Source organism: Megachile rotundata, chromosome 4 (genome assembly GCF_050947335.1).
Source record: "Megachile rotundata isolate GNS110a chromosome 4, iyMegRotu1, whole genome shotgun sequence".
In the NCBI taxonomy this organism is placed as follows: domain Eukaryota; kingdom Metazoa; phylum Arthropoda; class Insecta; order Hymenoptera; family Megachilidae; genus Megachile; species Megachile rotundata.
The window spans coordinates 9,312,718-9,338,336 of record NC_134986.1 but is presented as its reverse complement, the minus strand read 5'-3'; the positions used below and the strand labels follow the sequence as shown (position 1 = coordinate 9,338,336).

The following is a 25,619-nucleotide window of genomic DNA, read 5'->3' as shown; positions in this document are numbered from 1 at the left end:
TGAAATTGATTTTTTTTTCTGCGAAGGTCAGAATACTGGAACGCTTTTCGATTGATAATTCTCGTTTGGAACTAGTATCTCGATGGAAAAGAAGCTACAGACGAACTAAACCGAAACTGTCGAGTGCGTAGCGTTACCTCCATTCTTATCTCCATTGAAGGAACCTAAACATCTACCAACAGTTTACAAACACTTGAAACATATCGAAGAACCCTCTGAATACGTTCTGCACCATAGAAATGAAACACAGTAGAAATTAAAATTTTTTTTAGAATCGAAAGCGTTTCATTAGATTCACAAATTTGGACTTTGTACTTCTGGACATGAATTTTACTTTCACACTTTCATTGTATAATTTGTACTTAAAAATTAATTCTATTACATCATGACACCTCAAAAAAGATAATAATAATTATTACAAATGATATGATAGCCCTAAATACCTTTCGTACAAAGTTCAACTATGTTTTATGTAACGAAACCAAGTGTCCGGATACTTATGGACGGTAGTGTAAATTAAATTTTCTTACCTTTAACCTGCTGCACGGTGGTGAGCTTCCGTTCCCACAGATCATCGAAGGGGTGAGAAGTGGCCGGCTCGAAGTCTCCCGTGTACTGTCTCATTCCTCCGCTGGTGGTGTAGCAGCACGTGCACATGCACGAGTGATATCTGAGTCTTCCTTCGTCGAGATAAGGATGCGCCAGTGCATCCACCACGGTGATCCTCTTGTCCTGCGGGAAGTTGGTGAATCGGGTCAACGATCGATAAAACAATGCCGCCTCGCGCTCTCCAAAACCATCGTTCGTCCGTCACCAGACTTTGCTATTTATGAGCCTAGTTAACGATGTTATTCTCTTGGGCGCTGGCTAAAAACTGCTCCAACGCCGACAGGGACAAATAAATTTACCTTCCCGACTTGGATTAGTACGCTCCATCGATTATCGATTTATTCGCCCGCGTTTTCGGCTGCGTGCAACTCGCGGTTCGCTCGAAACTTATATTTTTTACGTACTTTTGCAAATTTTGTATCAATGGTTCATTTTTTCTAATAGTTAATATTTTCAGATTTTCAGGCCATATTTTCTAATAAATATAACATTGAGCCAGATTCATGACGCTCGACTTAAACATCCCGGTACTCAAAATAAAAATGGAAAAATTTATGCATGTTCAAAGTTGCATCTTTGAAATTTTTGTAAAAAATTTCCAAATTCGAAATATCGAAACACTCAAATTTCCTCAAAATTAATTTAAAACCTCGATTACTAGCATTTCGATCTAAAAGAATATAAACTTAAAAAATAAAAAAATAGCAGTGAAACTAGCTCAAAATTGAAAGTAGCAGAAATTCCTCGATTAAACGTTCCAGTGACCCTGTCCCAGTAAGCGCCTCAAGTTTCTCCATTTTCCATCGAGCGCTTTCAGCGAGGTAATAAAGTATTTAAATTGTCGTAAGCTCGTTATCGCGAACTTGGTTCGCTCCTGTTCAATCTGAAGTTGTAATTAATCTCGGACAGCAAAGTTCGTCGCCGCAGAGTCATGCGCGCAGTTCGAAAAGTTGGCGGGAATCGTGGATTAGAAAAGTTGAGCCAAGCAGCGAATGAACGGTTCGAAAGGATTTATGGTTCGGTCGAGGCTTGTCCTAGAACTTCGCGATGTCGATTATTCATTCCTCCGTCGTCCGAGTCTCAACCTGTTACTCGAATCTCGAGTTCAAGGCATTATTCAAATATTTCGAGGCTGGTGATTTTCGCGTGAAAACGTGTATCCAGCGTGAAACGAGCGTGTCGTCCGCGATATCGACGTAATCCCAGCCGGAGATTTAGGAAAGTAGGCTGTCAAGCGTTGGCGTGCTGCCGCGATTTAATAAGTACTTAGTAACCTACAAAGATGTCGAGATATCGTTCGATCGAGGCTAATAGCGGTAAGTTTCTCGCTTACCGGAGAAATTCTGATAAATCTGCTGTGGACGTCGCGAAAATCTACCTACACTGATACCTTCTTTATGATATTCATCGATTAGAAATTATACTCTTTTCGTTTGCAAATATTTACAATTGCAGGTGTTACTTTTATGTGATTAACAATTGAAAGTTCTTCGTTTTTAAATACAGGAATTTCTGTACGCTCCAAGTAGTCAATTCTGAACTTTCAAACATTCGAGGCAGTCAATTTCAAATTTTTAACCCTTTGCACTCGAAGATAATTTTACTGTTTGCAAACAGCTACTTTAAAATATTAATTAAAATGTTAAATGACTTCTTTTGAAGTTATTATTTCTTTTTTATTATTAATAATTTCCAGTATTGTTTATTTTACTATGTTTATACATCACATAAGCACTATTATAGAATTAATTAAATAATGCTTCTTTTAAATTATTCTATTAAATCGAATGGCGCCTAAGAGGCGCCTCTCGAGCGCAAAGGGTTAAATATGCAAATCAAGTTCAGCGTCATGAACATAGCAATGTATTAAATTAAACAGAACTCAGAGCAGTTTATGACAATATTTAATTGTCATTGTCAAATTAGACAATTGATCCAATATGTCCAGAAAATCCTGGTCAGATTGAAAATTTCCCAGACCGAAAATCGAAGTCGATACTCAACAGAAAACAAGTCGAAGTTGAAAAGTTGGTCAGTTTCCTGGAAAGCAGCATGATCGCGGCGATAGATCTTAGAGTGGAGTACTTGCTCTCCCATGTTTACCGGGAAGAGTGAAACTTTGAGAAGAGGAATCGTAACGTTATCAGTGGTTGGCCAGCCATATCGACGTCTCTTCACCGATAAGTCGAGAAAACGTCGTTGCTTTTCGTCGAACATGAAATATGTACCTCGAAGAAGTTCGATGTCTCCGGAGCTTAAGGTTCAAAACTCCGAGATATTACCAACAGTACACGTGTCTGATAAATAAAGAAAAACCGGCGGATGATAGATTCGCTTTCCGCACGATACTTCGTAAAAGTGTATGCTTCGAACGGGATCATAAATTCTGATGCATGGGATGAAAGTTCCGATCAAATTTTTATTACGGTACCGGGAAGTTGTGTCCTTAAAATTAGACTCAGGTGCTCTAAGTATCAAGTTTTCTATTTTCAAGTGTTTAAAATATCAAATTTCCAATGTTTAAGTGCTCAAAGTATCAAATTACCAATTCTCAGACACTCAGAGTATCAAATTTCCAATTGTCAAGCCCTCAAAGTATCAAATTACCAATTCTCAGGTGCTCAAAGTATCAAATTTCCAATTCTCAGACACTCAGAGTATCAAATTTCCAATGGTCAAGCCCTCAAAGTATCAAATTACCAGTTCTTAGGTGCTCAAAGTATCAAATTTCCAATTCTCAGACACTCAAAGTATCAAATATCCAATGTTCAAGCCCTCAAAGTATCAAATTACCAATTCTCAGGTACTCAAAGTATCAAATTTCCAATTCTCAGACACTCAGAGTATCAAATTTCCAATGGTCAAGCCCTCAAAGTATCAAATTACCAACTCTCAGATGCTCAAAGTATCAAATTTCCAATTCTCAGACACTCAGAGTATCAAATTTCCAATGGTCAAGCCCTCAAAGTATCAAATTATCAATTCTCAGATGCTCAAAGTATCAAATTTCCAATTCTCAGACACTCAGAGTATCAAATTTTCAATGTTCAAGCCCTTAAAGTATCAAATTACCAATTCTGAGATGCTCAAAGTATCAAATTTCCAATTCTCAGACACTTAGAGTATCAAATTTTCAATGTTCAAGCCCTTAAAGTATCAAATTACCAATTGTCAAGCCCTCAAAGTATTAAATTTCAGATTTCCCAACATTCAAGCCTCCCATCCCAACTTCTCAAATACTCAAAACCCCAAATCCCAAAATTCTCAAATCTAAAATACCTTGACTACCAAGAAGTCTTAAATTTTGAAACACTCGAATCTCGAGCACGAAATTTTTAAAATAGAAAATTTCAATGAGCAAATATTCATAGCGACCGTGTCAAACGATCCACAGCGATCTACCCTTGCCGGTGATTATATCGCGAATCGTGAGATCTCTGAGGGGTGAACTTACAGGATCGAAGACTAGCATCTGGCAGAGCAAATGGACGGCCTCGTGCGTCGCCTGGCTGCTGAGGGTGTAGAGGGCCGTCAACGAGGGTGGCTTTGGTGCACGCCTGAGCATGTGGGATCTCGCACCCTCGCAAGCATACCTCATGTCCTCGAGGGTTGGTGTGCCGAGCAGTTCTGTGATCAGTTCCAGCTGCGAATCAACGAAAACGTGTTCCCTTTTAAACTCTGATCGTTGCCAACTTCAACGGACATCGGAGGACAAATGAAAGAGCATTAAATAACGGAAGGGATTCAACCCTTCACGATCTTTATAGCAGCTAAAAGGCTACTTTTACTGCTAGAATACTCAGAATAATTTCAGCAAAAAATCTATTTATATAAATAACGTGGTTAGTTGAAATAATGTGGGTCGATGTTAAATTTAACTTGTTTACACTTCTCATTGAAACAAACATAAAGAAAGAATTTCTTTAAATTTTCCAATATTACAAAACAAATTCACCAAGCCAAAAAAAATATTTTGTGACAGCCTAATTCTTTATGAACAAAACAGAAAAAATGGAGCCAGATCGGATAGATAGTTTCTGAGAAAAAAATTCGTAAGCGAAGTTTTCGACGAAGTGGGCAAAAATTGCAAATATTGAAGGCTTGTTTCTTAACATATTTGAAATTGACAAAATGATGACTTAAAACCCCCTTAATTTTACATGGACTATAACATATTTTGATTAAAACAAAATTGCAAATAGTAAAGAATGACCCAGAGCTAAAATGCTCGAATGCTATTGGTGTGCAAAAAGGAAGTTCGTTAATTTGGAGAGGTTCTCAAAGGACAAGAGGTGCAAGGACTAACCTGTTGCACAGGACTCTGTGCCTGGAAGAGAATCCGCCGACGAAGAAGTTCGCCGAAAATGCAACCAACGCTCCAAACATCCACGGCGGCCGTGTAATGCCGTGCTCCCATCAGGATTTCCGGTGCACGATAATACTGCGTCACCACTTCCTGAGTCATGTGCTTGTTCTGGTCGGGTTCCTCTACTCGAGCCAAACCGAAGTCGCAGATCTGCGAGTTCCCAACAAATTTTCATTATTTCCTTTTCTTCTTCTCCGACAGTCCGACAATAACCGCGTCGGGTAAGGGATTTTCAAATGAAGTCATTTAGAAAATTATAGGCTCACCTTCAATACGCAATTACTGTTCACGAGTAAATTTCCTGGCTTAATGTCCCTGTGAAGGATTCTGGCCGAGTGAAGGTATTTCAACCCTGCAAACAGAGAAATGGACTTTTATGAGCACGGAAGCTTTAGATACCTTTTTATATTACAGATCACTCACACATAGCAAAAACAAGTCCTAAAATTCAAGTTCTAAAAATTTCAAATTATAAATTTCAAAAATAGAAAAATATAAATCCAAATACTCTAATCACTCTCGCATCGCAGTATTAAATTTTAAGTCCAAAAAACGACAAATCTCTGCAAACAGAGAAATGGACTTTTATGCGCACGGAAGCTTTAAGTACCTTCTTATATTACAGATCACTCTCACATCGCAACACCAGGTCCTAAATTTCAAATCCTAAAAATTCCAAATTCGAAATTCGAAAAGTAGAAAAATCCCAAATATTTCAATTACTCCCACATCGCAGTCCTAAATTTCAAGTCCAAAAAATTCCAAATCCTAAATTTCGAATCCTGAAAATCTCAAACGCTGCAATCCCCCCAATAAAAACTGCAAACGCCGAAATTTGAAACGACGAATCAAAGGTGAAATTTGGCGAATGAAACGCAGAATCGAAAGGCGAGGTAAAAGCCATAATTTTGTATCGGGCGTTTGAGAGGTATAAAAGGTGGTGTATCTGAAAACGACCTAATTTTGCATCGCGGCCCGAGCAGAAGCTGAAGCGAAACGTTCCGGATGTCGAGCGTGGAAGACAGCGCGGTTTTCGTCGAGCGAAATGCGCGACCTCGATTCCTCGAAAATTTCCCGCGCCTAGTCATTAGAGGCTCTTCGCTTTGCTCGACAGATGCACGCATTCACCGGAGATTATCCTGACCGGGTATTTAGCGGCCGTGCTAAAAGACGTGTACCAATTTTTCCTTTTTTTCCCTTCTATCCTTATCTCAACGCCGCGATTCCGGCTCTCTATCATCCATTACGGATACGCGACAAATCACCGTATCAATTTATCTCTCGTTATTGCCGGATCGCTTTAACTTTTCATCCGTGCGACGAGTAATGAAAGTCAGTTACGGGTAGAAAAACGATTCGCGGTACTATTAACATTTTATTAAACGAGCTGACGCATTAAGCCGCGTTTCTATGCGTGTTCGTCATCAAGGACAAATTGCACCGAGACTCGTACTTCGTCGGTTATTATTTCATCCGTTCAACCAGTTATTTTTAAAACCTGTTTTAAATTGAATCTCAGCGAGAAACTTGATCCTGTTACGAAAGTCGAATAAAAACAGAAATCGACGGATTCGAAGAGCATCGATGCAGTTTTATGCCGCAACCCTTTTTCGAAGTCGCGTTCGCACCCTCGTTTTTCTCCTGCCTTTGCGCACCCTTGCTCTTAAAACCGACGGGTGAAAATTATACACAGGGTGCTCGCTGTGATATCGACCTGTTTTTCGAGACCACTATTTTTGACGAGCAAAGTTTTTGGGGGATGCTGCTTTTGATCATTACTGTTTATGACATGTACTATTTTTAATGGGTATTGTTTGTTATGACCAGTGTTTGGGAAGATTGCTATTTGGGAGGATCACTATTTGGGAGGATCACTGTTTGGAAGGACCACTGTTTCGGGGTATCACTGTTTTGGAGAACCACTCTTTGGGGGGATTACTGTTCCAGAGGACCACTGTATGGAAGAATTACTGTTAGTAAAGATCACTATTTGGGGGCATCTCCGTTTAGGAGGACCACTGTTTGGGGGTATCACATTTTGGGAGGGCCACTGTTTGGGGTGGTCACTGTTTGGAAGGACCACTATTTGGGAGGATCACTGTTTGGGAGGACCATTATTTGGGAGGATCACTGTTTGGGAAGACCATTGTTTGGGGTGATCACTGTTTGGGAGAACCACTGTTTGGTGTGATCACTGTTTGGTAGAACTATTGTTAGTGAGGACCACTGTTTGGGAGGATCACTGTTTGGGAGCACCACTGTTTGCGGTGATCCATGTTTGGCAAAACTATTGTTAGTGAGGACCACTGTTTGGAGGATCAGTGTTTGGGAGAACCACTGTTTGGGAGGACTACTGTTTGGTGTGATCACTGTTTGGTAGAACTATTGTTAGTGAGGACCACTGTTCGGATGATCTGTCTTTGGGAGAACCAGTGTTTGGAAGGATAATTGTTTGGGAGCACCACTGTTTGGGGTGATCCATGTTTGGCAAAACTATTGTTAGTGAGGACCACTATTTAGAGGATCAGTGTTTGGGAGAACCACTGTTTGGGAGGACTACTGTTTGGGAGAACTACTGTTTGTGAGATTACTGCTTGGGAGAACTACTGTTTGGGAGGACCATGTCTCTTTGATGTTTACTATTTTTGACGACTATTATTTTTAACGACTATCGTTTGTAATGGTCACAGTTTGAAAGGACCACGGTTTTTGATGTCTACTATTTCTTACGAGTACTGTTCTTGATGACTATTATTTTGACGAACTATCATTTGTAATGGCCACTGTTTGGGAGGACCACTGTTTTTGATGTCTACTATCTTTGACGACTATTATTTTTAACGACTATCGTTTCTAATGGTCACTGTTTGGGAAGACCGTTGTTGTTGATGTCTACTATTTCTGATCGCTACTGTCCTTGACTGTTATTCTTAATGACTATCGTTTACAATGTCCATTCTTTGGGAGGACCACCGTTTACAACGGTGGTTGTATACAACGGTTGTTACGACTATAGTATTTCAAAAAAAAAAATCACAGAACACTGTCACGATAATTTATAAACAACACGATCACGTACGTCACACAATAAATTCGTCTTGAATTTTTGTACATCCAAAAATAGCGTCTAAAAATGGAACGACCGGTTTCTCGAAAAATAACGCGACAACAAAAAGTTGATGTAGGTCATAGCGTGTGTAGTAAAGTGCGCAACTTTTTTCTGTATCGATGTTCAGTGTGTGATACCATCGCGAACACCCAGTATATGTCCGAAGCAACGATAAGGGAGGTAAGAGAAGTAAAGGGGTTGGTTTAGGGCGCGAGTTGAATGCGGACCAGATTACTGGGCCACCCCTCGCGTCAAAGCGCAATTCGATTTCACGAAAGGGGTGGTAAAGCCTTTGGTTAACGGACGCCGAGCGTCGCGGTGCTTTGGTTAAACGCTCGTGTAATCCCTTCTATGCGCGCTCCGATTATTCTCCACGCATTTCTCGTTCTTACAAATTATAACAAAAATTTGTATCAACTTGTATATACTATAATATAAATAAATTAATTCCGTGAATTCACCGAGTGAAATAGAGAAAGTACTGAACAAAAACCGTCTCGCGTTTAGAGCTATCAAAGAGAGGGTTGCGAGATACAAGCGGTGGAGATAGGGAGAGAAACGGAGGGGTGAGAAAAAGTATCAGAGGCTTTAATTACCGGCTGAATTCACAACTGGATGAACCTACGAGATTGCCAAGATAATATTACAGAGTTTAACTGTACGAGATAGAAGCTTTAAATTTCAAATTTTCTAGTGCCCGAAGTTTGACAGTGCAGATATTAGAGTACTTCAACTTGCAAATAGGAGCAAAATATTGTAGGAATTACGAATTTGAAGTGGGTAGTCAAAGACCCAAATCGAGGTTTTCTGGTTGAAGTTTGGAAAGAGTTTGAATTTTGAATAACAATGTAGCAAATTCTGAATAGTCAAAGTCCAAGTAGTTGCAGTTCAGATACTCAAAATATAAAATTTGCAAGTTCCCACTATTCTAAATTCAATATTTCCAAATCCTACTACTAAACTCCCTAAATTCCCAAGTTCCATATGGGCGAAATCCCAAATTTGCATATATCAAATATTTAGAATCCAACTCACTCAAGTTCCCACTCCCCAAGATTCAAAATTTCTAAATCCCACTCCTCAAAATTCAACCCACCCAAATTTCCACTCTCTACTTCTCAAAATTTCTAAATCCCACTCTTCAAAATCCAACCCACCCAAATTTCCACTCTTCCACTTCCCAAAATTGCCAAATCCCTCTCTTCAAAATCCAACCCACCCAAATTTCTACTCCTCCACTTCCCAAAATTTCCAAATCCCTCGCTTTAAAATCCAACCCACCCAAGTTCCCACTCTCCATTCCCCAAAATTGCCAAATCCCTCACTTCAAAATCCAACTCACCCAAGTTCCCACTCTCCACTCTCCAAAATTTCCGAATCCCTCTTTTAAAAATCCAACCCACCCAAGTTCCCACTTCCCAAGATCCAAAATTTCCGAATCCCTCTCTTCAAAATCCAACCCACCCAAATTCCCATTCTCCATTTCCCAAAATTTCCAAATCCCTCTCTTCAAAATCCAACCCACCCAAATTTCCATTCTTCCACTTCCCAAAATTGCCAAATCCCTCTCTTCAAAATCCAACCCACCCAAATTTCCACTCTCCACTCCCCAAAATTTCCGAATCCCTCTCTTCAAAATCCAACCCACCCAAATTTCCATTCTTCCACTTCCCAAAATTGCCAAATCCCTCTCTTCAAAATCCAACCCACCCAAATTTCCACTCTCCACTCCCCAAAATTTCCGAATCCCTTTCTTCAAAATTCAACCCACCCAAGTTCCCACTCTCCACTCTCCAAAATTTCCGAATCCCTCTTTTCAAAATCCAACCCACCCAAGTTCCCACTTCTCAAGATCAAAAATTTCCAAATCCCACTCCTCAAAATCAAACCCACCCAAATTCCCGCTCTCCACTCTCCAAAATTTCCAAATTTCTCTCTTCAAAATCAAACCCACCCAAATTCCAACTCTCCACTCCCCAAAATTTCCAAATTCCTCTATTCAAAATCCAAACCTCCCAAATCCGAGAACCGCAAATTCGCAAATCCTCTCTCAAATCGAAAATCCATAATTGAAGACGAAGGACATCGGAAGACCGTCTGGAGTTATCAGCGTGTAGCGGTAGGCTCGATCAAAATAAAGAGAGCAAGTACGAGAGAAAAGTACGAGAGACTTTAATTACCGGCGGGTGAATTCACAACCGGACGCACCCACGGGGCAGATTACCCCGGTAATATTACCGAGTTTTATTGCGGGGAGAGAAAAGTCGAGGTCTGAATGCGGCATGACTCACGGCACGGCACACTCATCTGCCACCGATGTTTCTGCTCTTATTGCAACCCCCTCGTCTCTCCCTCCTTTCTCTTCCTTCTTCACCACCCTTCGCCAACTTCTCCCTCTTACCGCCACCCTTTTCATCCTCCTCGTCTCTGTCTCTCATCTAGACTATCCGTTTTCAACTTTCCATCGTTTCACCTTCACCGTTCGCCCCCTTTCTTTCTTCTTTCTTTTCTCCTTCTCTCTCTCGCGGCTCCTTCCATCAGGAAGCTCCTCGTTTATCAACAAGGCGGTAGTCGGTCGTGAAAATGAAAAGACTCGCGTTTTTACGACGTATCATTGTCGGAGATGTCCGAGCGATTGGTAGCGACGCCGTCGCGACGCGAGCGACTTCGGGATTAAAATAATTACCGAGGGTAGTTCATGCCTGTTCACTGGGATTTTTTTTTATAATGAATTTTGGGTTATTTCGCGAGGAGATAGAACTCGATATTTGTGCAAATATTGGGGACTTAAGTCCTTGTACGTTCAAGTTGGATTTGTGACTCATGGTTCAAATACGACGAATAATGTTTAATACTTTGACTGTTTAATAACATGCAGTTTAGGTCCAATTATAATTTACATAGTCGATGAATACAAAATAGACATTTTAATTTTTTTTATATATTTTAATATTATAATGAAAATTTCTGACAAACAAATCCTAGGGGTGAAACCTTCTGAAATGAAATGTAGTTCATTTCATTACTTGAAATTGAATGTACCTTGCCAATTATTAACGTACCCTCCCAATTGTTCAACATTTCCCACGTTACACGAGGATCTTCAAACCTCCACTTCTGGAGCTGCAAGTCACTCTACTTGTATCTACTTATATCATGATTAAATCATTAAGCAAATATTCGCGGAACATCTGCAAACAATACCGATCGTTATCAAATAGTCAGGAATCAAGATAAAATACGTAATTCGCGTTGCAGAAACAAACCTTGGACCTGAACTTGACATCTCTTGCATATCTCTGATTTTTTATCTGGAAATTACGAGTAAACGTGATTTTTCATTTTTGCGTTTTTGTCTTCCAGTCGAGATATAAAATTGTAATTTTTCATTAATTGTGAGATTGTGAAACGTTGATAATAATATGGGTAATAAAACAAGGTTGATAAGAATATATTTTATTATTATAAAAGATTGTTAATAAGAATGAAGTAATAAAACAAGGTTGACTAAATAATATGATAATGTTGATAACAGTAAAATAATAAAACAACGTTGATATGAAAAGAATAATAAAACAATGATGTGAAAAGAATAATGAAACATTGAATAATAAAATAATAAAGTAATAAAACAACGTTGACAAAATAATATGGCAATGTTGATAATAAAATAATAAAACAATGTTAATCACAATAAAGTAATAAAACAACGTTGACAAAATAATATGGCAATGTTGATAATAAAATAATCAAACAATGTTAATCACAATAAAGTAATAAAACAACGTTGACAAAATAATATAACAATGTTGATAATAAAATAATAAAACAATGTTAATCACAATAAAGTAATAAAACAACGTTGACAAAATAATATAACAATGTTGATAATAAAATAATGAAACAATGTTAATCACAATAAAGTAATAAAACAACGTTGACGAAATAATATAACAATGTTGATAATAAAATAATAAAACAATGTTAATCACAATAAAGTAATAAAACAACGTTGACGAAATAATATGGCCATGTTGATAATAAAATAATAAAACAACATTGATAACAATAAAGTAATAAAACAACGTTGACAATAAAATAATAAAACAATAATAATAACAATAAAAGAACAAAGTAATAAATCAAAACATTAAAAATAAGCAAGCACCAAAGTGAAAAATTGATGAGTAGAAAATAAATGCAGTAAGAAACGTCTTGTACGATAATCCGCGTATTGAACGCGATCAGTTAGTTGTTTGAAAAGCTCGCGTCGCGTCGAATCAGTTAGGTTTTAATTAACGGTGGACGGGAAACGTGTTAGGTTCGATCGAGGTGCTCGAAGGATACACCGGTGGTCGCAGGATTCAGCCATTACGCGTGGCCGCCACGTCCTGCGAGATAAATTGCGTCGACGGATTAATGTAATAGAGTGATTAATCGCGCGAACGACGATCGGATGCGAGCACGTGCTCCAGCCTGGATTAGATCGTGTTTTACGCGGGAGAACCACCGGCAAACCAGTTTTCCAATGGGCCACGAGAAAATTTGCAATTGTGCTCTCCCTGGGTGATCTTGTTCAATTATTTTTATTTATTAGAACATCGCTTCTTCATTATTTTTTTTTTATTTTTCAAATTTTTTGCATTTGAAGACAACTTTAAAACACTAATATGTCTGACTTTTTTTAAATACTAATGCACGTTCTCAAAATTTAAAATGACGTTCAAAAATAAATAAATATACAAACATAAATTAATAAGTTACTTCTTTATCCTTGATAAAAATCAACACTCTCAAGAAAATCTTAACATTGCAACTTAAAATAAGAATTTTACTAAGCGACCATTTTGATGTCGGTAGGTTTGATGTATATGAATTCTTCTGAACTTATAATTTCTCTATTATCAATTTCTATTATTGTCTGTTTCATTATGATTATACTGTGGTATAGTTTAGAACTATAGATTTAACAAATATGTATTTCAAGTTAACTGTATAATATTATCTAAATTAATTACTGTATTGAAATTAACATTTCATGAAGTTATTATGGGGTTAAATCTGAGGTACATAAGTGTATCTTCTTTTTATTATAACACTGTAGATTTAGTTAAAAAATATTTATTTCAAATTGTTGCATCAAAATGAATGAGTACAATGTCACATAAGTGCAAAAGATTAAATATCGAACATACATGAAAACTTACATATGCTTTCATTTCCAGTATTTTTTCTTCTATAACAATTAATGTTACACACCCTTAAAATCATAAAACCATCGTTTTTCTTATTTTCATAAATATTCTTGAACAAACTATTGTCTTTTTTATCCGTTCATAACAATTTGTTCATCAAAATTTTTCAATTCAACATAAAATTTCCTGAGACTCGATTTTCACATAAAACCACGCGGAGCGTAAATCGAGGGACGATCGTTTCACGCGCGATTAACTTCAAACTTATAAAAACTATCGACCACGAATCGAACTGCAATCAAATAAACGACGAGCCTTAATTAAGGTAATAATCTCAGCGAAGAAGTAATCGACCGTTACGAAGATTCTAAAATAAATTTCCTGTCCCCACGCAGTTTTGAGAAATGTGTGCCGAAAAATCTGTCGACCCTCCCCGTGGATCGAGTATTTATAGCGCGATATTTCTACCCGAGTGAAAATAGTAGCTTACGAGAAGGTCGTCGACCTATTTGTTCCTCGTTTTCCCGACTTTCATCGCGGCTTTTAAACGCATTAATGGGACGCGTCTTCATTAATCCAGATTTAATCGCACGGAAATAACCGAGCAGCGAAACAACTGCATAATTAAAATGTTCCTTAGCAAAGATTTATGCGCTGAATGCAAAGTTCAGGAAACTTTTTGCTGCCGAAGGTCTTCTTGTGGTTTATCTTGGAGTGTTTATCTTCTGTTTTATTGTGATTATTGTTTTGATGATCTTTGACGATTAAGGTGCGTTTTGGGAGTTGTTTGGATGTTTTTGGAGTTGATAAATTATTGATAGTATTTGATATTGATCGGGTGTGTGGATTGAAGGTGTGCAGACTTGAATAATTTAAGAGTTGAGAGTTTAAAGACTTATAAATTGGCAAATTAAAAAATTGAGGAATTAGATAATTTAGGAGTGTAAAAATTGTGGAATGAAAATATTGAGAATGTCGGAAGTTAGAAAATTAAGAGATTGAGAAATTAAAGATCTGAGATATTAAGAATTTAAGAATTTAAAAATTCAAGAAATTTAAGAATTAAGAAATTAAAAAAGGTTGAAATTGAGAATTGAAGAAAAGTAGAAATCGCAAAAATTTAGAACCTAAAAACTTATTAAATTTAAAAATAAAAAACTATGAAATTAAAAATTTAACAATTACCAAAACTTACAAGATTAAAAAATTAAAAAATATAGAAATTGATAAATCTACAAATCCATAACCCAGAAACCGAAAAAAAATTGAGAAAATAAGAAAATATGAGTTGTTCACGATAGAAAAACGTCGAATCGTTGTACTCTTCGGAAAATCGTAAAAGTGAAGGTTGACCTCGACCATGCCTCGCAAGATCGCTTCTCGGATGACCGATTCTCTGGCTGACCTTGCGGTTAATTTTGAAACTCGCGCGCAATCTCGCTGCATAGCCAGAATTACGTGGTAAACAAAGAGAAGAGAACTCGATGTCACGACGAGTTTATTTTCGACCCGGCCGATAACCGACCGAACCTATGCCACGGAATTTCTCTCTCTGTACACTGCATTGAAACAACAAACAGTTAACAGATGGTCGACCATCGATTTCATGAAAATTGCAGCTAATGGAGACCTCGGACGATCAATATGTATCGACAACATTTCAGGCTTCTCGCACTTAGTGCACTGTATCTTGTCAATATTTCAGGCTGTTCGATAAACGAACACGGAATTTACAAACGTAATTGAGTGCATTCGAATGTTTCGGAGTTAACTTATCAAATTTTTAATTTTAATATGAATTGTCAAGAATTTCAGGCAAGAGTTTCAATATTTTAGAAGTAAACTTCAAATGTCTAATTTAGCTTGTTTTCAGATTTTCAATTTGATAAATTTTTTAGTTTCTGGATTACTGTGGGGACAAATAGAAGGTTGTCTAAATTTCTGAGTTTTTAGATGTACAAATTTAAAGATTTATCAAGTTTTCAAACCGTCAAATTTCTAAGTTTGTAATGTCACTTTATAAATTCCCAACCATCACATTCTTAATTTTCCGAATCTCTAACTTTCCAAATACCTACACCCCCAAATTACCACATTTCCTACTTCTTAATTTTCTAAATATCTATGTACAGATCCCCAAATGTTCTACTCATTAATTTCCGAAATCTGTAACTTTTCAAATATCCAAAGGCCCAAATTATTACATGTCCAATTCCTAATTTCCCAATGCCTAAATTCCCGATACCTAAGTTCTCGGTATCTAAATTTCCGAATTCCTGATTTTCCAAATCTCTAACTTCCCATATACCCAAAGCCCCAAATTACCACATATTCAATTCCTAATTTCCCAATGCCTAAATTCCCGATACTAAGTTCTCGGTACCTAAATTTCCGAATTCCTGATTTTCCAAATCTCTAACTTCCCATATACCCAAAGCCCCAAATTACCACATGTCCAATTTCTAATTTCCCAATGCCTAAATTCCCGATTCCTAAATTTCCAAATTCCTAATTTTCCAAATCTCTAACTTCCCAAATACCCAAAGCCCCAAATTACCACGTGTCCAATTCCTAATTTCCCAATGCCCAAATTCCCGATACCTAAGTTCTCGGTACCTAAGTTCTCGGTACCTAAATTTCCGAATTCCTAATTTTCCAAATCTCTAACTTCCCAAATACCGAAAGCCCCAAATTACCACGTGTCCAATTTCTAATTTCCCAATACCTAAATTCCCGATACCTAAATTTCCGATTCCCAAATTTCCAAATTCCTAATTTCCCAATTCTTACAATCCCATTTCCCGAATCCCCAAATCTCCAAATCCACAAATCCCTAATTTCCCAACTTCCCAACTCCCAAACCTCGTCCTCCAAATCACCAAATCCCCACCTCCAAAATCCACCTAACCCCTACACATCCCTAATTTCCCAAATCCCCAACTTCCAAATTCCTCAAACTCCCAAATCCCAAACTCCTCAAACTCCTCAAACTCCCAAATCCCAAACTCCCCAAATCTACCTCTACAAATATTAAAACCTCCAACGTCCCATCCAAAAAAAAACCACATCGAAGCTACCGCAGCACAAGCACAAATAACACTGATCAAAGAGGCATTCTCACGTCGCAGCAAACAAATCCTCGGCGATCGTGTTCATCATCGAAATTATATCGATATCGTTGGAACGGTATGCGGTCCAGTGATTGAACGGAAACCACCGGGTCTCCCCCGAAGACATTGGCAATTCCATGGGAACACGTCGAAACGACATCATTTGCTATCAGCGGTCGAGATATAACGGCGACCGTTGTTCGCGGGAAAAAGCTGAAATACGTTACGGCAGGACGATTTTACATCGGTCGAGGCAGCGTTATCGGGTTCATCGCACCCGAACTCTGACTATATGCGTGCACGATTCCTCATTTCTTCTCGCCAGGGACGGCAGATGAGGTCGACAGGCACCGGTTCCAGCTATGAACATCCTACGAAACTCAAGGACCAACCGCTTCGGCTATTAACTTCAAGGTCATTTCTTGCATCGATCGTTCCTCTGCCTTTCGTTATTCGACTTCCTTCGTTCTTATCTTTACGCTTGTTTTATGGCTTTTGTGCGGCTTAAATGGATTTGCGTGATGGTGCGGCGAATTTGAGGTGCGTTGGGTTGAAGGAACAGTGGAGTCGCGGTGCGTTGAATTCTTGATGCGTTGGAGTTAAGCGTTGAATTGCAAGTGCTTCGATTTAGTGGTTCGTTGAATTTGCGATGCGCTGAGTTCTCAGAGGACTGAATTTATCACGCGATGTGTTCTCGATGCGTCGAATTTCCGGCGTGTCAAATTTCCGGTGCGTTGAGTTCTCAGTGCGATGATTTCCCGACGCGTTGAGTTCTCAATGCACTGAATTCCCGATGCGTTGAATTTACTACGCGTTGAGTTCTGGGTGCGTTGAGTTCTCAATACGTAGAATTTCCTACGCGTTGAGTTCTCGATGCGTAGGATTTCCCACGCGTTGAGTTCTCGATGCGTAGGATTTCCCACGCTTTGAATTCTTGGCGCGTTGAATTCTCGATGCGTAGGATTTCCCACGCGTTGAGTTCTTGGCGCGTTGAGTTCTCAATGCGTAGAATTTCCCACGCGTTGAATTCTTGGCGCGTTGAGTTCTCGATGCGTAGGATTTCCCACGCGTTGAGTTCTCCATGCGTGGAATTTCCCTCGCGTTGAGTTCTTGGCACGTTGAATTCTCGATGCGTTGAATTCACCACGCGTTGAGTTCTTGGCGCGTTGAGTTCTCAATGCGTAGAATTTCCCACGCGTTGAATTCTTGGCGCGTTGAGTTCTCAATGCGTAGAATTTCCCACGCGTTGAGTTTTCAATGCGTTGAATTTCCCACGCGTTGAGTTCTCAATGCGTTGAATTTCCCACGCGTTGAATTCCCAACGCTTTGACTTCTCCGTGCATAGATTTCCCCACATGTTGAGTTCTCAGCGCGTTAAATTTTGCTACGCGTTAAGTTCTCAATACGTTGATTTCCCGACGCGTTGAGTTCTCAATGCATTGAATGTACTATCCCTTGAAATCCCGACACCCTGAATTCTCAACGCATCAAGTCCACGGTGTTAAATTTTCCGTTCGTTCAGTTCACAGCGCGTTGAATCCACACATTGATTTCGCGGCGCATTAAATTCGCAATGTACCGAATTCACGTCGCGTTAAACCACCATACATTTTATCTGAATTATCCCATTAGGATTTTGAGTATCACTGATATCCCGACATGACTATTAATTTAAAATACATCCAATAAAAATAATGATATACTTAAAAAGAAAACTAGCGGAATCGGTTAAGAGTAGGAAATTCTGTCATGGAGATACGTCCAGCTAGTGCAGAGCTTGCAAGCTCGTTAGTCGGACGTCGTTGTTAAAAGGCTTCACCGTCGACGCTCTTCAGCTTCTTTTTTCCTGAGAATTAATTGCATTCACGCTGATCGGCCTAAAAATCGGTCATATTTAATCGAAATTTCCACGAAACACGATTTACGTTTGAACATCAGCTGATCGTTATTGGGACAACGATGTAGGTCGACAACGTAAATAGAATCTTTTTCTACCTATCAAGATAATAAAACATTTTCGATACGAAATCGACGGGTTTAATAATTTGCGGAACGTCACTCCGTTTTATTTTTGTAATATGAAAATTTTCCGGAATATAAATAACGGTATTAGGTAGGTCGAAGCAAGGTGAAGCGAAGGGCAGACACACTCGTAACAAGGAAACCGGGTCAATCTATAAAAGTCGATTCCGGACAGGTATAACGGGAATAATTCGATTTTAAATCGTCTGGCCACGTGTCCGAACGGATGAGGTTTCGCGCTCATAATCACCGATGCTAGTTTAATTCGGTCGCTTAATTAACCGCTCGTTAATGAAATCCAACCTCGGCGTTCGAGTTTCTCGTCATGCGTTAACATTTGTGGTTCTGTTACTCGATCGGACACTGCAGCTTCGAAGAATGACGTTCAACAATCTCGTCGACTGTCAGATTTATTATTAGAGTAAAAAATTTAATTTCTTGATCCAATTACGTAATGGCGCTTCGTCGAAACAGTCGTTGAATGTTCACCGACATTTTTTAATAAAATAATTATGAAGTTGAACGACTGTTCAGTTTTTGATGAGATTAAAAAGAGTCGATTAAATAATCGAAAGGGAATAAACGATTACCGGATTTCAATTCGTGCGATCGAAAAAATAAAGGAAACGTTGGAAGCAGTATTTTTTAGGGATAAAGATGCAGGAGATCAAATGTTGAAAATCCAAAATGCTACTCCACGTTTGAGTTTCTTGTCGTGCGTTAATATTTGTGGTTCTGTTACTCGGTCGGACACCGCAGCTTCGAAGAATGGCGTTCAACAATCTCGTCGACCGTCAGATTTATTATTAGAGGAAAAAATTTAATTTCTTGGTCCAATTACGTAATGGCGCTTCGTCGAAACAGTCGTTGAATGTTCACCGACATTTTTTAATAAAATAATTATGAAGTTGAACGACTGTTCAGTTTTTGATGAGATTAAAAAGAGTCGATTAAATAATCGAAAGGGAATAAACGATTACCGGATTTCAATTCGTGCGATCGAAAAAATAAAGGAAACGTTGGAAGCAGTATTTTTTACGGATAAAAACGCGCGAGTTCAAACGTTGGAAATCGAAAACGTTGCCCGACGAATCGACGCACGAAACGATCGCATAGAGAAACTAACGAACGGCGCCATCGAAAAGGCTGCCGGTGCTTTTAATTAATCCTTTGTAATTGTATCTATTTCCATCGAGCTCGCTGGCCAACGCGTGCATCCGGGATTTCGACGTGAAACGGGATTTCCGTGGGAAAACGTAACGTTGCGGCGAGTTTCGAAAACGTTTTTGAAACACCGAAGCTTCCGGTTAAAGAATGTTTCGATTCGTACGCTCTTGATTTTTCAAATTTTTCGACATCTGCTCAAAGCGGTACGTCGACGAAAGAATTTCGAAAATTCGAGTACATTTTTGAGAAACAAAACTCGCAAGGGAAATAAAATAGAACTTTTAATAGCGAACGAAAATTTGTTAACTTAAATTAATAAATAAAATAAAATTTTACTTATTAAAATTCAATTTTACTTATTAGGAAGATAATATGCGATTCACATAATTTTAATTTAATTTTTCTGATTTTATATTTTAGTCTAAAGTTTATCAAACTTTAAATTCATCTTTAATTTCGTCGAATTCTAATTAAAAAATTAATGTTTTTTGAAGACACATTTATGGAATATTTCAGTACTATGAAAGCATTGTGTATTTATTTTTATTTGCATAAAAGGTTTGGGTCTGTTAAGTGAAATAAGTGTGTGTACTTTTATTTTGAAGTTAACGAATTTTGTAATAATTATTGCTTTAAAAGTATATTTACATTAAAAGAATTTTTCTGGGATAAATTTGATGCATTCCAAAATATGTAATGAAAATTATAAATTAAGAAAGTGACGGTATATTTCATGAACTCAGTTTGCAATAGTCAAGACTTGTCGGCGTTTTCGCAAACTCGTACTACTTGCAAGTAGTATAAGTATCACTGATCAGACATCGTCTTACCACTTCATTACAAACACTCTAATTTGATAATACATTCTACCTTCAATCTTGTCACTGATAACGTGGGGTCATTTAGGACCCATGAGTCTCTTGTATGCGTAGCTATAAGCATTTTTACCTAAGTCTACTTTAAAATTGCCTTAATTGTATAAGATACAATAAAGGAGTAACAAAGGTACTAATTTGCAATATAATTTTCCTCTTATACTAATAAATAAAATAATACTAATGATGAAATTTGTCGCCTAAAATGTTTCTATCACAACAAAAATAATATGTATATCATCAGTAAAAATACTGTCCTGTCCAAACTGTCCCCTAAAAGTTAAAATTGTCCCCTAAACCTCCATAGTTCTACCCCCACTTCTACTTAAACGTTCCTCAAATTTATCCACAAAATTTCAACACGATATCAAAACTTTCGTCCGCAAGAAACAAAAGCTAATAAAGTTTTTCTTCGCGACAATCGGTCCGCGCCTCTAATTAAAATGATCCCGCGAGCGGTCAACGAACAGGAAATAAATCCCTCGCATTATTTCGCTGGTTCACGGCAGGCAGGTCCTGAAAGGCCGCAGTTTTGTTCGCGACGCGGTTCTTTTCCGCTTTAGTCGGCGAAACTAAGGGCCTCAAAGGTTAACGCGCGAAGCGTTAAGCTTCTTTTCACGGCGAAGAAAGCCCACGGTAAATATCGTGATCTCGTTTGAAAAAGTTCAAACTTGCCTTAATTAAAGCGAACCACCGAAATGGAGGAGCTTGAACGCGTCCTTAAAAAACTATTAGACGCAGCATTGCTCGGTTGGAGTTGAAGGTCAGAAAAGGAAAATGGTTTCTTCGGTGAATCGTTTAATTTTAGTTTCGAATTTTACTATCATTGTTGTTGTAGAACATTTATTGTTGTAGAACAATTGTACTAAGTAATATCTGTAAGTAGAATCTGTGGAATTTTTGTCTTAACGAGTAAGAATACATCTGTCAGTTGAGACTGGGTCTATAATTAAGAAAGGCTTTAACTCTCCAATTAAGAGATTTTATTTTTAAACAAAAAAACTTTTCAATTTTTTTGTTGAAAGATTTAAAAATTTTCAGTATACTTGTCACTACTTATTGAATACAATTTTCAGCGTCATTAATCTCCTCCCTATTTGACATAAATTTAGATATCATTTCTGTAGAGACAGCTCTGTAGAAACTCTCCTTTTTGTAGACGAAAAAGTCCATCAGTGCAATGACACGATAACGACCCGATCAGTAACGATCCAACCCAATCGTAATTTTCGCTTATCCGTAACAATTTTACTCAATGTGTTGAATTCCCGTCGTGTTTTGTTTTCAGAGCGTTGAATTTACCATACGTTGAGTTCCCAGTGCGTTGAATTCCCGTCGCGTTGAGTTCTCAGAGCGTTGAATTCGCCACGCGTTGTGTTCTCTATGCGTTGAACTTCCGGCGCATCAAATTCTTGGCGCGTTGAGTTCTCAGAGCGTTAAATTCTCGACGCGTTGAATTTACCACGCGTTGTGTTCGTAGCGCGCTCAGTTCTCAATGCGTAGAATTTACCACGCGCTGTGTTCTCTACGCGTTGAATTTCCGGCGCGTCAAATTTTTGGCGCGTTGAATACTCTACGCGTTGAATTTACCACGCGTTGTGTTCTTAGCGCGCTGAGATCTCAATGCGTAGAATTTACCACGCGTAGTGTTCTCTACGCGTTGAATTTCCGGCGCGTCAAATTCTTGGCGCGTTGAGTTCTCAGAGCGTTGAATTCTCGACGCGTTGCATTTACCACGCGTTGTGTTCGTAGCGCGCTCAGTTCTCAATGCGTAGAATTTACCACGCGTTGAATTTCCGGCGCGTCAAATTTTTGGCGCGTTGAATACTCTACGTGTTGAATTTACCACGCGTTGTGTTCTTTTCGCGCTGAGTCCTCAATGCGTAGAATTTACCACGTGTTGTGTTCTTGGCGCGTTGGGTTCTCGATGCGTAGAATATCCCACGCGTTGAGTTTTTGACGCGTTGAGTTCTGAATGCGTAGAATTTCCCACCCGTGGAGTTCTCAATGCGTAGAATTTCCCACCCGTTGAGTTCTCAATGCGTAGAATTTCCCACGCCTCATTTTTGTATACCAAAAAGTCCATCAGAGCAATGACACGATAACGACCCGATCAGTAACGATCCAACCCAACCGTAATTTTCGCTTATCCGTAACAATTTTACGCGTAAAAAAGTTGCGTCGTTTGGAAACGCCAGATAAATGCAACGCCCATTTTGCTTTCGAACCTCATCAAGCCCATTCACGGCGTTAAGTACGTAAACTCGCAGTTTCAATAGAGAGCCGGCGAGCAAAATTCCAGCGTTTAGAGGCAGCGTCGGCTGCAACCTGTCGAGAAACGTGATCGTTAACACGCTCGAAGGAGCGCCGTGGGCGTCGTTTTCGTCGGGGCTGTCGTCGAAATTAATTCGTCAAAGACGGACGGGAAGGGAGGCGAAGGCAACCGGTGTCTCTGCCTCGTTGTTTATCGCGTATCACGGAAAGTATGGGAGCCGCCGCGTTCATACATCATCCTCGTGTCTATAGTTTTGTTCATCTTTCGTCGTGTGAGTTTTCGAGGGTAATTTGTCAACGGTCGACTTCGGTGTTGTTACGCGGTGTCGCGACAGCATCCGCAGGATACAGGTTCTAGGATGCGAACAACGTCGCTTCTACCTACATCAAAAGGTGTATTAGGCTTTTCACTGATTTTATCTGGGTGTTTTGACTCGTTTCTTCGGTCTGATTATGGTAGGGATATTGGGATATGCGTTGAATATTATGGAGTGTAGAGGTGTGCAGCGTATTGTGAATTTAACGTTCCGTGAATTCAAGTAGGGAATTTAAAGCGTAGAAAATTTGACGCACTGTGGATTTAACGCAATGCCATTTCAATGCGTTGCAAATCTAACGCACTGCAGTTACAGCGCGCTGCAAATCCAACGCATCGATATTTCAACGCATTGCAAATCTAACGCGCCGCGAATTCAACGCACCGCAAATTTAATGTGTTGCAAATTTAACGCGCCGCAAATTTGACGTGTTCCAAATTCAACGTGCCGTGAATTTAACGAAACGAAAATTCAACGCGTCGCGAATTCAACGCACCGCAAATTTAATGTGTTGGAAATTTAACGCACCGCAAATTTGACGCGTTTCAAATCTAATGTGTTGCAAATTCAACGCGCTGCGAATTCCACGCACAGCAAATTCAACGCATCGCAAATTCAATGCACCGCAAATTCAATGCATCGCAAATCCAACGCGCCGCGAATTCAACGCACTGCAAATTTAATGTGTTACAAATTTAACGTGCCGCAAATTCGACGCGTTTCAAATCTAATGTGTTGCAAATTCAACGCGCCGCGAATTCGATGCACAGCAAATTCAACGCACCGCAAATTCAACGCACCGCAAATTCAATGTACCGCAAATTCAACGCACCGCAAATTCAATGTACCGCAAATCCAATGCGTCGTGAATTCAATGCGTTGCAAATTTAACGCGCCGCAAATTCGACGCGTTTCAAATCCAATGTGCTGCAAATTCAACGCGCCGTGAATTCAACGCATCGCGAATTCAACACACCACAAATTCAATATGTCGTAATTTCAACGCGTCGTAAATTCAATGCGCTATGAATTCAACGCACCACAAATCCAATGCATCGTGAATTCAACGCATTATTAACATAACGCACCGCAAGTCCAACACGTCAGGAATTCCACGTGTCGTGAATTCGTGACACTGACTTAAAGCATTGATAATTTAACGTGTTACCAATTGAACACACTGAAAATTCATTGTGCTACGAAATCTGCGTATCACAACTTCAAACCACAGCGAATTCAACGCGTCGGGAATTCAACGCATTCACATTCAACGCGCCGCGAATTTAGTATACCATGAATTCAACGTGATTCCTTGTTCTACTATTTTACTGTCTTGCTATAATTTAATATTTACTTCCTTTAAATGATATTATGTTTTTATTATCGTGCAAGATTGCTGTTTCGGTAGTTTACCACTTATTTTACCATTTAATTGCTTCATCAGTTTTCTGAATTATTTAATTCTATTCTCTTATCATTTTATTTTTAATTATTTAATTTTACTCTCTTATCATTTTATCATTAATTATTTAATTCTACGCTCTTATCATTTTATCTTTAATTATTTAATTCTACTCTATTATATTTTCTCAACTCGGTATTCCATCACCATAATTTTACTTTAACATTCCTTCATTTTATTATATCATTCGATCATTTTATTATACGATCCAAGTGCCATATATCAGCGTCGAAATATACGAGCAGCGTTTCGGAGGTTGAAACGTAACCCACCCGGTAGAAGATTACACGTAAATCCCGGACAGATAGAGCAGGGTTCTGGCGTTGTTCTGTTGACTGGTCCGAAACCAGTCCTGCCACCGCCCATCCGTGACCCCAGACCCCGTCATCCGGTCGGTTGCTCGCCGCCCGTCGCCCGCCGCCACCAGGGCTTCTCCTCTCCTCTCCTCTTCGTTTCCTCCTCTTGCTTAACCTCGCTTCTTCTTCTCCTCCTCCTCCTCCTCTACCTTGCTTCCTTACTTACTATCCTTCTGCATGATGTTTTAATTAAGCTGATCCTTGTTTGATAGAATGTTCGTCGCTGTTCGCGTCTGCTCCTCTTCTCGCACTCTTTTGTCTCTTGCACTTTATTCTCCTTCTTCTTCCGAGATCTTTGTTGTACGTTTGTTCTTTGGACGCGAGTTTCTAGGATGATTATGGACGTCTTTGAGAACCGGTTACGTTACTTCGAACATGAACGGTTGATATTTGAAATTTGAACGACTGGTATTTGAAATTTGAAGGAGTGCGTTGTTTGGAGGGTTATTTTGGAAATTTGAAGGATTGTGGGGTTGAAATTTGAAGGGTTGGTGTATTCAAAATTTGGAGAGTTTTGTGCTTGAAATTTGAACGATACATTCGAAATTTGGAGGGTGGTAATATTTGGAATTTGGAGGGTTGCGATACTTGAAGTTTTGAGTTTGGCTGTTGAAGTCCTTTTCACACATATGGTGCTGAGTGTCGTATAGAAATTAGTACGTTAAGGAAGAAATACAGTAGTAGTAGTAATAGTGGTAGTGATGGTAAGCGTGGTAGTAGTAGTAGTGGCGGTAGTAGTAGTAGTGATGCAAACAGT

General features: G+C 38.9%; 1 protein-coding gene and 1 long non-coding RNA gene across 7 annotated transcripts in view; one reads left to right on the top strand and one right to left on the bottom strand.

Moving 5' to 3' along the window:
- nmo (serine/threonine-protein kinase nemo) overlaps positions 1-25,619 on the bottom strand; it is a 210,611-nt gene that overhangs the window by 18,734 nt on the left and 166,258 nt on the right. For all 6 annotated transcript variants that reach the window (XM_076530660.1, XM_076530661.1, XM_076530658.1 and 3 more), the window contains exons 5-8: positions 5,242-5,327; positions 4,916-5,125; positions 4,064-4,252; positions 531-732 (exon numbers count right to left, since the gene is read on the bottom strand). In XM_076530660.1, the coding sequence (XP_076386775.1) occupies positions 531-732; positions 4,064-4,252; positions 4,916-5,125; positions 5,242-5,327 (687 nt within the window). The remainder of the gene's footprint in view (positions 1-530; positions 733-4,063; positions 4,253-4,915; positions 5,126-5,241; positions 5,328-25,619) is intronic.
- LOC143264266 (uncharacterized) overlaps positions 1-25,619 on the top strand; it is a 128,632-nt gene that overhangs the window by 51,087 nt on the left and 51,926 nt on the right. The gene's annotated exons all lie outside the window — the stretch shown is intronic.